Source organism: Pleurodeles waltl, chromosome 11 (genome assembly GCF_031143425.1).
Source record: "Pleurodeles waltl isolate 20211129_DDA chromosome 11, aPleWal1.hap1.20221129, whole genome shotgun sequence".
Lineage (NCBI taxonomy): Eukaryota > Metazoa > Chordata > Amphibia > Caudata > Salamandridae > Pleurodeles > Pleurodeles waltl.
The window spans coordinates 563,232,643-563,247,926 of NC_090450.1; the positions used below are offsets into that span (position 1 = coordinate 563,232,643).

The 15,284-nt window shown below is 49.4% G+C and overlaps 1 protein-coding gene across 10 annotated transcripts in view; it reads right to left on the minus strand.

Annotated features, from left to right (window-relative positions):
- TACC1 (transforming acidic coiled-coil containing protein 1) overlaps positions 1-15,284 on the minus strand; it is a 503,193-nt gene that overhangs the window by 239,492 nt on the left and 248,417 nt on the right. The window contains exon 1 of one of the 10 annotated variants that reach the window (XM_069214000.1): positions 1,024-2,314. The exons of 6 other annotated variants lie outside the window; for them this stretch is intronic. In XM_069214000.1, coding sequence (XP_069070101.1) covers positions 1,024-1,163 — 140 coding nt within the window. In that variant the 5' untranslated portion in view covers positions 1,164-2,314. Of the gene's footprint in view, positions 1-1,023; positions 2,315-15,284 lie in introns of those variants that run through there. 3 more of the 10 variants (XM_069214002.1, XM_069214005.1, XM_069214006.1) reach the window with 3 other exon arrangements.

The window sequence follows — 15,284 nt, forward strand, 5'->3', positions numbered from 1 at the left end:
CTGACCAACTTGGAAGTGGAGAAGGGGAACATGGGCAGTTTAGGTCAGTGTATGTTGCTTTCATAGACATGCTGTGCAAACTATAAAGTGCCTTCAACTGAAAACAAGCCCCCGAAAGTAGGACTGCATAGTACCCTCGGCGACAAAGTAGTGCGTGAGTAGAAATGAGTTGGTCAGCCCGACTGTTCCCACAGAATGTAAAATTACAGAGCATCTGTAAAATAAGGTAGATTTGGGCCCCTCCTCACATTCGCAGGGGACTATAATTTTGTGATATGACACTAACAAGTTAGTAAACGTCTTCTTGCACTTAATCAAATGAGCACCAAGAGAAACATGGGTACATACCAGACAAGACTTTACAACCCCTAGCCAAGAGCTGAAGCAAAAACGAATGCTGCAGTCTCACTGATTGATTTAAAAAGAAGTCATCAGACCTGCTTAGTTCTACTAACCAATCCACTTAGCACATGTCCCTCTGTCCTCTCTATTTTTATCTGGACTCTCGCCAGCCAAGCTACCTCCCGTGCAGTCCCCTGTCAAGAGCTGCTCCCGCGCACAGAGGACACAATAACACACATTTCACAGACACATTAATTTTCCGGGGGCGTGCACCGAGCCCTGCAAAGCCACTACTGCATCCACTCTTGAAATGGGCATGTAATGTGCCGATTTCACAGGAGTTGTGACCTCAGCAAGTTAGGGATGCGTGTGCCCTCCTTCCTGCCTATCTCCGCCCACTAGCATCTATTAGCACTGTCCAACAGAGCCTTGCCACCTGCTGATGCTAAAGATGGAGGCTTATACTCGGGTATGCACAAAAAGGCAATCTGGGCAGGTAAAAGGTTACTGGTCAAAACATCAACGCCGTAGACAAAGGAAAGGGACGGCACGAAACTGCGTGGTTAAGTTCCTGCCACGCTGCCTTCACACGGTCGCGCGTTATACTGATCATGGGAGATCACAAACAGCAGCTGTGTTGACATGAACCATGTGACCTTCTGTAGCTCTCGCTGTACTAACCTCAATGACTTGTCCTCCGCCTGGTGGTCGTCGTCGTCCTCTTCCTCCATCTCCCCCTGCCCTGCGCCTCCTCGGACAGCAGACCACGTCCACTTGGCCCACTGAACTGGCGACAGTATCTGCCACGGGCTGTACGCCATGTTTCCGACCCAGCAACCCCCCGAAAACGTCCCTTCTAAGGTCCTCTTTCAAAATGGAGGGAATATGAAAAATGTAGAGACAGCGCCTGTCGGCGTAGCCACGGATGTGGTTAGATGAGAAGCATCAGGTTCGTGCAGTCAGCAGCTTCCTCTTCGGCAGCCTGGAAGAGGAAGACGAATGTGTGGAGGCAGTGCTGTGCGAGGCGGAGTGCAGCGGGAGTCCGTCTGCACCACTGCACCTCTCAACGGGGCTGCCACAATAGCCTCTCTCACTCCCACAAGTGACTACCACCATCGGCAGCCCCCTCCCCCCAGAGGACGGAACATTCAGCTCCCTCGCACATTCACTCGCTCTCTCCCTAGGGGGGTGACTCAGTCAGCTTGTCTCACTCTCACAGGTGACCACCACAATCAGCAGCCCCCACCTACGCAGTGGAGGGTGGAATGGGCTGCCGCAATCAGCACCAATTCCCCACACGCCACAGAAACGCAAATGTGTACTGCCAAAATCTGCGCCACTTTCTCACCCCCACATGACTGCATCTCCACAGAGTACTGTAAAATTAAGCGCCACGTTTCTCACCCCCACAGACTACTGCCATAATCGGGTCTTTTCACGTTTCCCCTAAGAACTGCCCCTCGACGTGGGGATACTTCTACGAGAAACCCCCCCCCCCCCCGCACCACGGTGACCAGGGCAAACAGCACCTCTTCCTCCCAGCACTCTCTCCACGTAACTCCAAAGCGTGGGCTGGCGCCGTCAGTCCCCTTCCTCTTTCCCCAAAATCACAGGGGTCTGTCGCATTCAGCACCTTTCTTCCCACACGCTCGCACCGCACCGGCAAAGGCAACCTCCGCAATCAGCATCACTTCCTCACTCCCACTGCCCCCCATGCTCCGGCTGCCAGAAGGTGCACCCCTTCCTCACTTCATGGGAACATCCAGCCGGACTGCAAGAATCAGCTGGCTGGAAGATAGCTGAAAGCAGCTGCGAGTGAAGCACCGCCACCCCTCCCTGGACCGTACTACTCTGGAGGGGGCGGGGGAGGTGTGCCTAAAAGGAAGCACGGCTTCTCGTGCTGAGAGCACTTCTATCACCCCGCGGAAGCACAGGCTGTGCTCTCGCCCTAGGGAAGAGTGATGCCACTTCAAGCAGAGAAAGTTACAAAAAAAACCGGAGTGAGGACAGGAATGCAAAATGCGAAGGGTGATGTCAGAGAGGGCCGCTCTGTATCTCCAGTCAACCGTGCTGGAGGTTCACACACACTGCAGACACTGGCGTTTTGTCTGTACTGTTTTAGACTTTGCCGCTGGTTTAAATTCAAGCAAATCAGTCAGAATTTATAAAGCGCGGCTAATAACCCGAGAGGGTTTCCAGGCACTTGCAGGTCCCATAAGCTTATCTGAACAGCCAGGTCTTGAGAGCCAGTAGGAATTCCGAAAGAGAGGTGATGATCTGAAGGTGTGTGTGGGGACGTTGTTCTAGGTTTTTGCTGCCACGTGAGAGAAGGAGCGGCCTCCACTTCTGCTTCGGTTGATGAGGGCAGTACAAGCCAATTTGCATTTGTTTTCCTTCAGCCTCATCCTTTATCAACTGGTGTCCGCAACCCGCCTCTCTGTCTGCGTTGCAGTGTTAGAACTTGAGTTGTTGCTGCTGTGTTCACCTACAGGAACACTTTTTGCATCATAACAATGTAAGAGAATCGTGAGTGACGACACAACGCTGTTAGGTGCTCTAACATAAGCTAAGGTCGGTGTTAGGCAGTGTTAAAAAAAACAACAAAAAAAAACATAACATAGGTGTAGTGAATCCCCTCGTTCTACTGAGTCCTAACCCCACTGCACCTGCCGCCTTAATGAGAGTTCCTTTGTGCCACTCATTAGGGAGCCCCGGATTTTTTTTTAGTAGAGCGCAAAACCTCTTTAACACAGAAACTGTTACTATACATCCACAAACCTCCTTTTATATTATTGGAATTGGGGACTATAGATTTGGATATTGTGTTTTGCCATAGACACTATTAAATCTCTTAAAAAGCCAAAAACGTAGGGAAAAAAAAGTCCAAGGAGTATCTAAAGCCTTGCAGAGGATTAGGATCATACTGTAATGTGGGACGTGAACAGTGCATAGTGGGGAATCTCATCATAAATGAAGACAAATGCACCTCCAGAAGGAGTCAGGGTCACCTTTTTAAAACAAGGACATAATGGTCACATGGGAACATCACCCTTAAAAACTTGTTAGGAACATACTTTTCGTGGCCACCAGACATGGACGTGGAAGCCGGTGCATGGATCAAACACTTTGATGTGTGTGTAATAAACTACAAAAATGCATCCACCACTTCCAAAGCTTTGCAAACTGTGCGGTGACGCTAAATGGCAAGAATTTTCTGAGCTAGTGGGACTGTTCAGTGTCTTTCCTAATAACATTACATCTGCAGTAGACTAGAACTCAAAACTGCCAGAGATAAACTTTTTGAAAAATGTTACTACAAAAAAGGTTTTGCGTGTCTTGCTGGATGTATTCAGTCAGGAGTGTTTTCCCAACCACCTTGTCAGTCAAGAAGATGCACATGGTATTAGGAGACGAAGGAATTTCTCAACTCTTAAAATTTCATGCAAATCATATCTTCCTTGTATAATTCTAGTGCAATTGTCCAGTTAAATGCTTTAACTGGTAACTGAAAGACAATGTCAAGTTTTCTGTACAAATCATTTCCTCCTGCATTAACACATTAGTAAAAAGGCTAGGGACATACAGAATCAATCCTCATACTACTATTGAAGTAAGTTTGTTTTTAATTCTCAGCGGCAGACGGCCTATGTCACAAGTCTGCTCACATATCTGCTTATGGCATTTGATGGAACAGTTGCCAAAAATCAAGTTTCTTTCCAAAATCTTTAATAGTGATGTAGGTAAGAAAGTTCAAGTGAAACAACTGAAGGCAAACTGGAGGTACATACATGCCACAATATCACGAAGAGAAATATAATACATAGGAGTTTACAATCCTAGTATAAAATCCAGTCTCAAATTTCATTATTACATGCAACTTCTCTAATTGATAGTATTAAGGAAAGATGTAGCCACTCAACTGTAATAACGTGTTATAGGCCTGCTGCGAAAGCCAACAACCAAGGGGAAACAAATCATGGAGCACAATAAATGTCCTATTTGTAGGAGGCTGGACTGGCTTGTAGTGAGTACCAAGGGGTACTTACACCTTGCACCAGGCCCAGTTATCCCTTATTAGTGTATAGGGTGTCTAGCAGCTTAGGCTGATAGATAATGGTAGCTTAGCAGAGCAGCTTAGGCTGAACTAGGAGACGAGTGAAGCTCCTACAGTACCACTAGTGTCATATGCACAATATCATAAGAAAACACAATACACAGATATACTAAAAATAAAGGTACTTTATTTTTATGACACTATGCCAAAAGTATCTCAGTGAGTACCCTCAGTATGAGGATAGCAAATATACACAAGATATATATACACAATACCAAAAATATGCAGTATAGTATTAGAAAACAGTGCAAACAATGTATAGTTACAATAGGATGCAATGGGGACACATAGGGATAGGGGCAACACAAACCATATACTCCAAAAGTGGAATGCGAACCACGAATGGACCCCAAACCTATGTGACCTTGTAGAGGGTCGCTGGGACTGTAAGAAAACAGTTAGGGTTAGAAAAATAGCCCACCCCAAGACCCTGAAAAGTGAGTGCAAAGTGCACTAAAGTTCCCCAAAGGACATAGAAGTCGTGATAGGGGAATTCTGCAGGAAAGACACAAACCAGCAATGCAACAATAATGGATTTCCAGTCAAGGATACCTGTGGAACAAGGGGACCAAGTCCAAAAGTCACAAGCAAGTCGGAGATGGGCAGATGCCCAGAAAATGCCAACTGTGGGTGCAAAGAAGCTGCTACTGGACAGTAGAAGCTGAGGATTCTGCAGGAATGACAAGGGCTAGAGACTTCCCCTTTGGAGGATGGATCCCCCACGCCGTGGAGAGTTGTGCAGAAGTGTTTTCCTGAAGAAAGACCGCCAACAAGCCTTGCTAGCTGCAAGTCGTGTAGTTAGTGTTTTTGGATGCTGCTGTGGCCCAGGAGGGACCAGGATGTCGCCAATTGCATCAGAGGACAGAGGGGGCGCCCAACAAGACAAGGAGCCCTCTCAAAAGCAGGCAGCACCCGCAGAAGTGCCAGAACAGGCACTACGAAGAGGAGTAAAATGGTGCTCACCCGAAGTCGCACAAAGGATTCCCTCGTCGCCGGAGGACAACTTAGAAAGTCGTGCAATGCAGGTTAGAGTGCCGTGGACCGATGCTTGGCTGTGCACAAAGGATTTCCACCAGAAGTGCACAGAGGCCGGAGTAGCTGCAAAAGTCGCGGTTCCCAGTAATGCAGTCTGGCGTGGGGAGGCAAGGACTTACCTCCACCAAACTTGGACTGAAGAGTCACTGGACTGTGGGAGTCACTTGGACAGAGTTGCTGGATTCAAGGGATCTCGCTCGTCATGCTGAGAGGAGACCCAGGGTACCGGTGATGCAGTTCTTTGGTGCCTGCGGTAGCAGGGGGACGATTCCGTCGACCCACGGGAGATTTCTTCGGAGCTTCTAGTGCAGAGAGGAGGCAGACTACCCCCACAGCATGCACCACCAGGAAAGCAGTCGAGGAGGCAGCAGGATCAGCGTTACAGAGTTGCAGTAGTCGTCTTTGCTACTTTGTTGCAGTTTTGCAGGCTTCCAGCGCGGTCAGCAGTCGATTCCTTGGCAGAAGGTGAAGAGAGAGATGCAGAGGAACTCGGATGAGTTCTTGCATTCGTTATCTAAGGAATTCCCCAAAGCAGAGACCCTAAATAGCCAGAAAAGAGGGTTTGGCTACTTAGGAGAGAAGATAGGCTAGCAACACCTGAAGGAGCCTATCAGAAGGAGTCTCTGACGTCACCTTCTGGCACTGGCCACTCAGAGCAGTCCAGTGTGCCAGCAGCACCTCTGTTTTCAAGATGGCAGAGGTCTGGAGCACACTGGAGGAGCTCTGGGCACCTCCCAGGGGAGGTGCAGGTCAGGGGAGTGGTCACTCCCCTTTCCTTTGTCCAGTTTCACACCAGAGCAGGGCTGAGGGGTCCCTGAACCGGTGTAGACTGGCTTATGCAGAAATGGGCACCATGTGTGCCCATGAAAGCATTTCCAGAGGCTCCTCCCCTGCCTTCACACCATTTTCCAAAGGGAGAGGGTGTAACACCCTCTCTCTGAGGAAGTCCTTTGTTCTGCCTTCCTGGGCCAAGCCTGGCTGGACCCCAGGAGGGCAGAAACCTGTCTGAGGGGTTGGCAGCAGCAGCAGCTGCAGTGAAACCCCGGGAAAGGCAGTTTGGCAGTACCAGGGTCTGTGCTAGAGACCCGTGGGATCATGGGATTGTGCCAACAATGCCAGGATGGCATAGAGGGGGCAATTCCATGATCTTAGACATGTTACATGGCCATATTCGGAGTTACCATTGTGAAGCTACACATAGGTAGTGACCTATATGTAGTGCACGCGTGTAATGGTGTCCCCGCACTCACAAAGTCCGGGGAATTGGCCCTGAACAATGTGGGGGCACCTTGGCTAGTGCCAGGGTGCCCACACACTAAGTAACTTAGCACCCAACCTTTACCAGGTAAAGTTTAGACATATAGGTGACTTATAAGTTACTTAAGTGCAGTGTAAAATGGCTGTGAAATAACGTGGACGTTATTTCACTCAGGCTGCAGTGGCAGGCCTGTGTAAGAATAGTCAGAGCTCCCTATGGGTGGCAAAAGAAATGCTGCAGCCCATAGGGATCTCATGGAACCCCAATACCCTGGGTACCTCAGTACCATATACTAGGGAATTATAAGGGTGTTCCAGTATGCCAATGTAAATTAGTAAAATTGGTCACTAGCCTGTTAGTGAGAATTTGTAAAGAGAGAGCATAACCACTGAGGTTCTGGTTAGCAGAGCCTCAGTGAGACAGTTAGGCATCACACAGGGAACACATACCTATAGGTCACAAACTTATGAGCACTGGGGTCCTGACTAGCAGGGTCCCAGTGACACATAACAAACATACTGAAAACATTGGGTTTTCACTATGAGCACTGGGCCCTGGCTAGCAGGATCCCAGTGAGACAGTGAAAACACCCTGACATACATTCACAAACAGGCCAAAAGTGGGGGTAACAAGGCTAGAAAGAGGCTACTTTCTCACACTATTTAAACAATGAAAATGAAACCTGTCTTTTCCTTCTTTCGCTCTGTTTTTGTGGACGAGTAGCAATTAGCAAAACGGATATATGTTTGGCAACATATACAATTTTGTTTCATTTAATTATACAAAAGATTTTGGGGGGTGGCCACACAAGGTGGCCGATTGGAAGTATCTTTGAGAGGCTACTGTGTCCTCAACGAAATCCTAAAGTTATCCTGCCCAACCGCACATTCCACGAAGGCTCGCTGATAGCTGGAGCCCCCCGAGTGCCCTGGAGTTTTGTGGGGCTCCTCGCTGACAGCGGAGAACCGTGGGCGCGGTGCCGGTGCTCGCAGCCTAGCTGAGGGCTACATCCAGGGCCTCGGGTATTGGCCCGCTGGTGTCGGGCAGGTTGCAGCGAGAGGGAGCAGTGAGGAGGAGAGTGGGCCAGAATTGAATGCAGCAGAGTTGGGAGAAGTTCATCTCCCTCTGCCCCCGCAGTGCATTTGTCGGGAAAAATATATATTCACATGTATGTACCTATAGATATGATACTTTAGTTCCAATTCTTTCCTCCATTATCTGAATCCCAGTAAGACTTCCCTACTGACCTCTCTGACACCTATGCCAGTTGTACAAACAAACCTCTCCAAGCCACGTTGTTAAGTTTAGCTCGGTCTCGCACTTTTAGTTCAGCCAGTCAGCAACCCAGCCCCTTTCCTTTAGGGACCACCTGTTGTCTGTTCACGTGTTCATGCTCACACTGCATTATGTATATTTTACACTATGGACCTTAAGTTGTGTGTATGCAGCATTTCTTTTGTGCCCATGTTTGGACTGTGTCCCCTTTTGGGGTTGTGCTGTGACAGCACTTATTAACATATATAAGTGCCTGACTTATATGCTTCAGGGCAGAAGATGCCAGCTTGTAAGACATAACACTGGGATGTGCGTCTGCCTTCTGCCTTGGCATGCCAATAAACCTTGGTACCTCAAGACACATTTCATCTGTTCCGGAGCCTTGCCTGGTGTTTGTGTTTTCTTTGAGCCACTCTGGGGAGGGTTGAAAATAGTTTCCTAACAGCATTGACACCGTGCATCGGGCCTGGTGTACGGATGAGCCCCCTATGCTGGCTGGGATGCGAGGAGCCAACAGGGCGGAGAGGCATAGCTGGGAGTGGAGCTGCCCGGGTTCTGTGGTGGAGGACACATTGCGGCGACACTGGGGCCCCAAGGTGTGCGCAATGGGGTGTGCCCTGGCTGTGGGGCCCGCGGACTGACAAGGGCCCTAAACTGAAGTGGGGCTGGCCTGCGGGGCCTGTAGCTGGGAGCGCTTCCACGAGCGGTGGCTGACAGTGAGTGTATTTGATCTGGCGGGTCCCCGTGTGGTGCGGCATAACTGGCAGCACTGATGGGACACTGGGCTCTGGAGGTGTGATGGGACCCAGGTCCCAGATGGACCTCAATGGAGGTGGAAGCGTCCCTGTTGGTAGACAAGTGCTGAGGATGTGAAACTAAGTGACTGGAGACAGCTGGTGGTTGCCAGGAATTATTGGACTAGCAGGGGTTGCCTCTCATCCCCTGTGACTAATCCAGCTGATAAATATTGGCTGTTGCACTGTACTGGGGGGGCTCTGAGTTTTTTCCATTGGAACCCCGCTTATGGGTAAAAGCAAGCAACCGTCCTCGCTGCAGGGCAACACTATGGAATTATACACCACCTCTGCCACGACTGTGCATTGGGAGATGCGCCCGACTGGACACAGGACTGATGATGGGTTGGATGTCCCTGCTGGGGATCCTATGAGAGCTGAACTGTTGGCTGCAATCAGGGATCCATAGAGGCTCTCAAGGAGAAGATCAAATCAGTGACAATCGAGGTCAGCCTCCTCCGGGCAGACCTCCGGAAGGTATCCAACAGGGTGCAAATCACGGAGGGTTCGATCTCAGAGATCAGGGTGGAGGTTGGCATTCTGCGGATACAGATGGCAGAGGATAAATCCAGAGCCAGGACCCTCGAGGACAGGGTGGAGGACGCGGAAGGCAGTCCCGCCGCAATAATATCCGGCTTATTGGATTCCCGGAGCGGGCTGAGGGGTCAGCCACGGAGGCCTTTCTGGAGCATTGGATTAGAATGGAACTGAAACCCGTTGGATTATCCCCAATATTCGCAATCAAAAGGGTACACCGTGCATTGGTTGCTCCCCCTCAGCCTGGGGCGCTCCCGAGTTCTATCATAGCCCGCATACTCAACTAGAAGGACAGAGATTGCATCCTTTGGGTCAGTCGAGAAATGGCGTCTGTTCACTTTGCAACCATAAGATTTCAATATATCCAGATTACACCAACAAAGAACAGGGATCTCGGAAGGGATACTTGGAGGTCAAGGCTAAGCTATGCTCACTGAACATACGCTATATGCTGCTGTATCCTACCCGGCTAAATGTCCTTCATGGGAGCAAGTCCCATTTCTTTGACAGGCCGGAAGATGTGTGGAAATGGCTAGAGGTATGGGGCAAGGTACTTCATGGGGGAGCGGGGCCTCGGAGGAAGGAGGATGGAACTGCATGTGGGGCCCGCAACTTGAACTGGCGGTCTCGGGAATAAGCCAGACAATAGGAGTTGTCGCCAAGAGGAGGGGCGAGTTGGACCAGGGTCGAAATTCAGGAAGATGGCACAATGGTGCTGACACATTGAGATGTGACAATTGAATCAATAGAGAATCCGGTTGCAGAAGAGGCGAAAATTACTGGCACTGGCACTTGATTGTATTATTGCTAGATGTACTTGTACACCTGGTTTCTGATGTGTTCCCCCTTTTATTTTTTCTGTCCTCTCTCTCTTTGCCTGTTCCGGCGTTGCGGGGGTGTAGCGCAGATCCCATTGGGGGGAGGGGCTGGTGGTGACATGGATGCTTCAAATTGGAATAATTGGTCGACAGTTGTGACGTTATACTCTATGGGGGTGGGAATGCCTCTCTCCACTTTAAGCTGTAGGCCATGTTTCAGAGGGTTGGGGTTAGGCTGTGGGTCCTGACAGCATGGTACTTTATGGATGAGCAGTGGTTGTTGTTTCAATTGTTATGATGCCTGTCCGGAGAAGGGGTTGTTGAGTGTTCTGACTTGTTCAATACTGCTCCTATGTTTAAGAAGGGGCTGTGTTCATACAGTGCATACATGAATTCATACACATATCAAATACCTGGAAGGGCATGGGAGGGTAGTTGGTCAGGGAGGCAGTACGGTTTATCAGGGCTGAGTGAAAATCACAGGTCATTATGGCTGAACATATGAACATCTTAACCTGGAATGTCTGGAGCTTAAAGGGCTAAACGTTACAGGGTACATTTATTCCTCCGCCATAATAAAATACAAATAGCTTACCTGCATGAGACCCACCTAGTGGGAGACGAGGTTCAGCTGTTAGGAAAGAAGTGAAGGGGGCAACTGTACTCCACCACTTACTCCACTTATGCGAGAGGGGTTGCCATCTGGATAGCACCTGAGGTACCCTTCAGACACACGTATAGGGAGGCAGATGTAGAGGGATGCTATGTACTGGTCAAGCGGATGCTAGATGGCAGAGAGGTTATACTGATTAACACTTATACACCCAATATGGGTGATAGATTATTCTTCATTCATATACAAGAGTTATTGGAAGACTGAATAGGGACATCAATGATATGGGCAGGGGACTACAATTGTATCCTGGATGGCCGAATGGATTGGCACCCGCCCTGACCGGGCACTAAACCACTGATGTCGGCCTCACTTACAGCAGTTATGCATGATTTGGGGATAGCTGGCAGTATCTACATCCGGAGGGTCATGAATTTACATGCCACTCACTGACGCACAACACTTATAGTTGTTTGGATCGTATATTAGTGAGTGGCATTGATCTGCAGTCCTTGGTGGAGGGGACACATTTGGGTCAGTTCCTATCTGATCATGCGCCGGTGTTACTGACATTGCAGTGGGGTCCGCATAGGTGGCGTGTATGCAGCTGGTGCATGCCCCCAGATCTTTTAACAGATCCAGCATGCTGTGAGGCTCTTGCGGGTGTGCTAGGGGACTATCTGGAGATTAATTGGAACTCTGCTACCACCAAAGCATTAGACTGGGAGGAACTTAAGGTTGCCATGCATGGGGCCTGTATGGGTGCAACATATGTAGTGCAGGGCCAGCTGGAGGCGACCTTGGGGGCGCAGGAGGGCAGACTGGCTGTTCTGCAGGGCTCTAGGGAGACATCGCAGGAGGTGCAACAGGAGCTGCTAAAGGTGCAGCGGGAAGTGCAGTTGGCATGGGACTCACTGGACAGGTGCACACTTAGGGTGTATCATCAGTGACAGGGACACATCGGGGAAACTCCTGGCATGGATATTGAGACAGGAGCAGGAACTCCTTGTAGGAAAGTACCATCTTGCCTGGCATGTTACCCCCATATTTCACTGTATATATGTTGTTTTAGTTGTATGTGTCACTGGGACCCTGCCAGCCAGGGCCCCAGTGCTCATAAGTGTGCCCTGTATGTGTTACCTGTGTTATGACTAACTGTCTCACTGAGGCTCTGCTATCCAGAACCTCAGTGGTTATGCTCTCTCATTTCTTTCCAAATGTCACTAACAGGCTAGTGACCAATTTCACCAATTTACATTGGCATACTGGAACACCCTTATAATTCCTTAATATATGGTACTGAGGTACCCAGGGTATTAGGGTTCCAGGAGATCCCTATGGGCTGCAGCATTTCTTTTGCCACCCATAGGGAGCTCTGACAATTCTTACACAGGCCTGCCATTGCAGCCTGAGTGAAATAACGTCCATGTTATTTCACAGCCATTTACCACTGCACTTAAGTAACTTATAAGTCACCTATATGTCTAACCTTTACCTGGTAAAGGTTGGGTGCTAAGTTACTTAGTGTGTGGGCACCCTGGCACTAGCCAAGGTGCCCCCACATTGTTCAGGGCAAATTCCCCGGACTTTGTGAGTGCGGGGACACCATTACACGCGTGCACTATACATATGTCACGACATATGTGTAGCGTCACAATGGTAACTCCGAACATGGCCATGTAACATGTCTAAGATCATGGAATTGTCACCCCAATGCCATTCTGGCAATGGGGAGACAATTCCATGATCCCCCGAGTCTCTAGCTCAGACTCGGGTACTGCCAAACTACCTTTCCCGGGGTTTCACTGCAGCTGCTGCTGCTGCCAACCCCTCAGACCGGTTTCTGCCCTCCTGGGGGACCTATTTAGGGTCTCTGCTTTGGGGTATTCTTTAGATAACGAATGCAAGAGCTCATCAGAGTTCCTCTGCATCTCTCTCTTCACCTTCTGCCAAGGAATCGACCACTGACTGCTCTGGAAGCCTGCAAAACTGCAACAAAGACGACTACTGCGACCTTGTAACGCTGATCCGGCCGCCTTCTCGACTGTTTTCCTGGTGGTGCATGCTGTGGGGGTAGTCTGCCTCCTCTCTGCACTAGAAGCTCCGAAGAAATCTCCTGTGGGTCGAGGGAATCTTCCCCCTGCAACCGCAGGCACCAAAGAACTGCATCACCAGTACCCTGGGTCTCCTCTCAGCACGACGAGCGAGGTCCCTTGAATCCAGCAACTCTGTCCAAGTGACTCCCACAGTCCAGTGACTCTTCAGTCCAAGTTTGGTGGAGGTAAGTCCTTGCCTCCCCACGCTAGACTGCATTGTTGGGAACCACATGATTTGCAGCTGCTCTGGCTCCTGTGCACTCTTCCAGGATTTCCTTTGTGCACAGCCAAGCCTGGGTCCCTGGCACTCTAACCTGCAGTGCACGACCTCCTGAGTTGTCCTCCAGTGTCGTGGGACCCTCCTTTGTGACTTCGGGTGAGCTCCGGTTCACTCCACTTCATAGTGGTGCTGCTTGCTTCTGAGTGGGCTCTTTGTCTTGCTGTACGCCCCCTCTGTCTCCTCACGCAATTGGCGACATCCTGATCCCTCCTGGGCCACAGCAACATCCAAAAACCCTAACCGCGACCCCTGAAGCTAGCAAAGCTTGTTTGCGGTCTTTCTGCACGGAAACACCTCTGCAAGCTTCTTCACGACGTGGGACATCCATCCTCCAAGGGGGAAGTTTCTAGCCCTCTTCGTTCTTGCAGAATCCACAGCTTCTACCATCCAGTGGCAGCTTCTTTGCACCCACAGCTGGCATTTCCTGGGCATCTGCCCACTCCCGACTTGATCGTGACTCTTGGACTTGGTCCCCTTGTTCCACAGGTACTCTTGTCTGGAAATCCATCGTTGTTGCATTGCTGGTGTTGGTCTTTCTTGCAGAATTCCCCTATCACGACTTCTGTGCTCTTTGGGGAACTTAGGTGCACTTTGCACCCACTTTTCAGGGTCTTGGGGTGGGCTATTTTTCTAACCCTCACTGTTTTCTTACAGTCCCAGCGACCCTCTACAAGGTCACATAGGTTTGGGGTCCATTCGTGGTTCGCATTCCACTTCTAGAGTATATGGTTTGTGTTGCCCCTATCCCTATGTGCCCCCATTGCATTCTATTGTGACTATACATTGTTTGCACTGTTTTCTATTGCTATTACTGCATATTTTGGTATTGTGTACATATATCTTGTGTATATTTGCTATCCTCATACTGAGGGTACTCACTGAGATACTTTGGCATATTGTCATAAAAATAAAGTACCTTTATTTTTAGTATATCTGTGTATTGTGTTTTCTTATGATATTGTGCATATGACACTAGTGGTACTGTAGGAGCTTCACTCGTCTCCTAGTTCAGCCTAAGCTGCTCTGCTAAGCTACCTTTTCTATCAGCCTAAGCTGCTAGACACCCCTCTACACTAATAAGGGATACCTGGACCTGGTGCAAGGTGTAAGTACCCCTTGGTACCCACTACAAGCCAGGCCAGCCTCCTACACTCCTCCCCCCCCCCCCTTTTCTGCAGGTCTGTACACTGGATGGGGACCTTGTAACTTATTGTAAGAATGTCCTGGAGGTATTCGTGGAGCACCTTTGTTGAGTGTATAGTGCTGGGGTAGTAGATCTGCCAGAGCTTATTGAGGATTACGTGTATAGAGTGGGGTTGCCCAGACTGGCCCCTGGACTTGTGCAGGAATTGGAGAGTCAGATAGACATGGAAGAGCTGGGAGTAGCTATTCAGGCTCTCAGCAGATCCACAGCCCCGGGCGGGGATGGCTTTCCTGCAGAGTTTTATCAACCTTATTCTGCCACTATGAAAGGAAAGTTGTTAGAGGTTTTCTGTGAGGCTCAGGACAATGGGTAACTGCAGCATATGATGACGGAGGGAATTAGATGTCTATTGCCCAAGCCCGGGAGAGATACGGGCGACCCATCTTAGTTCACAATGCTTAATACTGATGTTAAAATATTATGCAAAGTATTGGCAATACGACTATCGACGGTGGTCCACACACTAGTACATGAAGATCAGTGTGGCTTTATGCCAGCATGCAGTAAAACTCTAAACATCCGCAGACTCACTCATGTATTGCACAAAACAATGGACTGTGCTTCTGAATTGGCATTAGTATCACTCGACTTGGAAAAGGCGTTTGATATAGTGGAATGGTCATACCTTATGGCTGTGCTGCAGGGAATGGGATTTGGTCCTGCCTTTTGTGGTTGGGTGCGCCTCTTGTATACCAGCCCTTTGGTTCGGGTTCGTATTCGGAGAGACTTTTCAGAGGAGTGGGAGTTGGGAAAGAGTACCAGGCAGGGCTGTCCCCTCTTGCCACTACTATTCGTCCTTGCCATTGAACCCTTGGCAATTCTGCTGCGCAGGAAGTTGGAGCAATGGGGGATTAAGATTGGTGACTCTACCCATGTTCTCTCTTTATATGCGGATGATGCGTTGGTATTGTCTATACA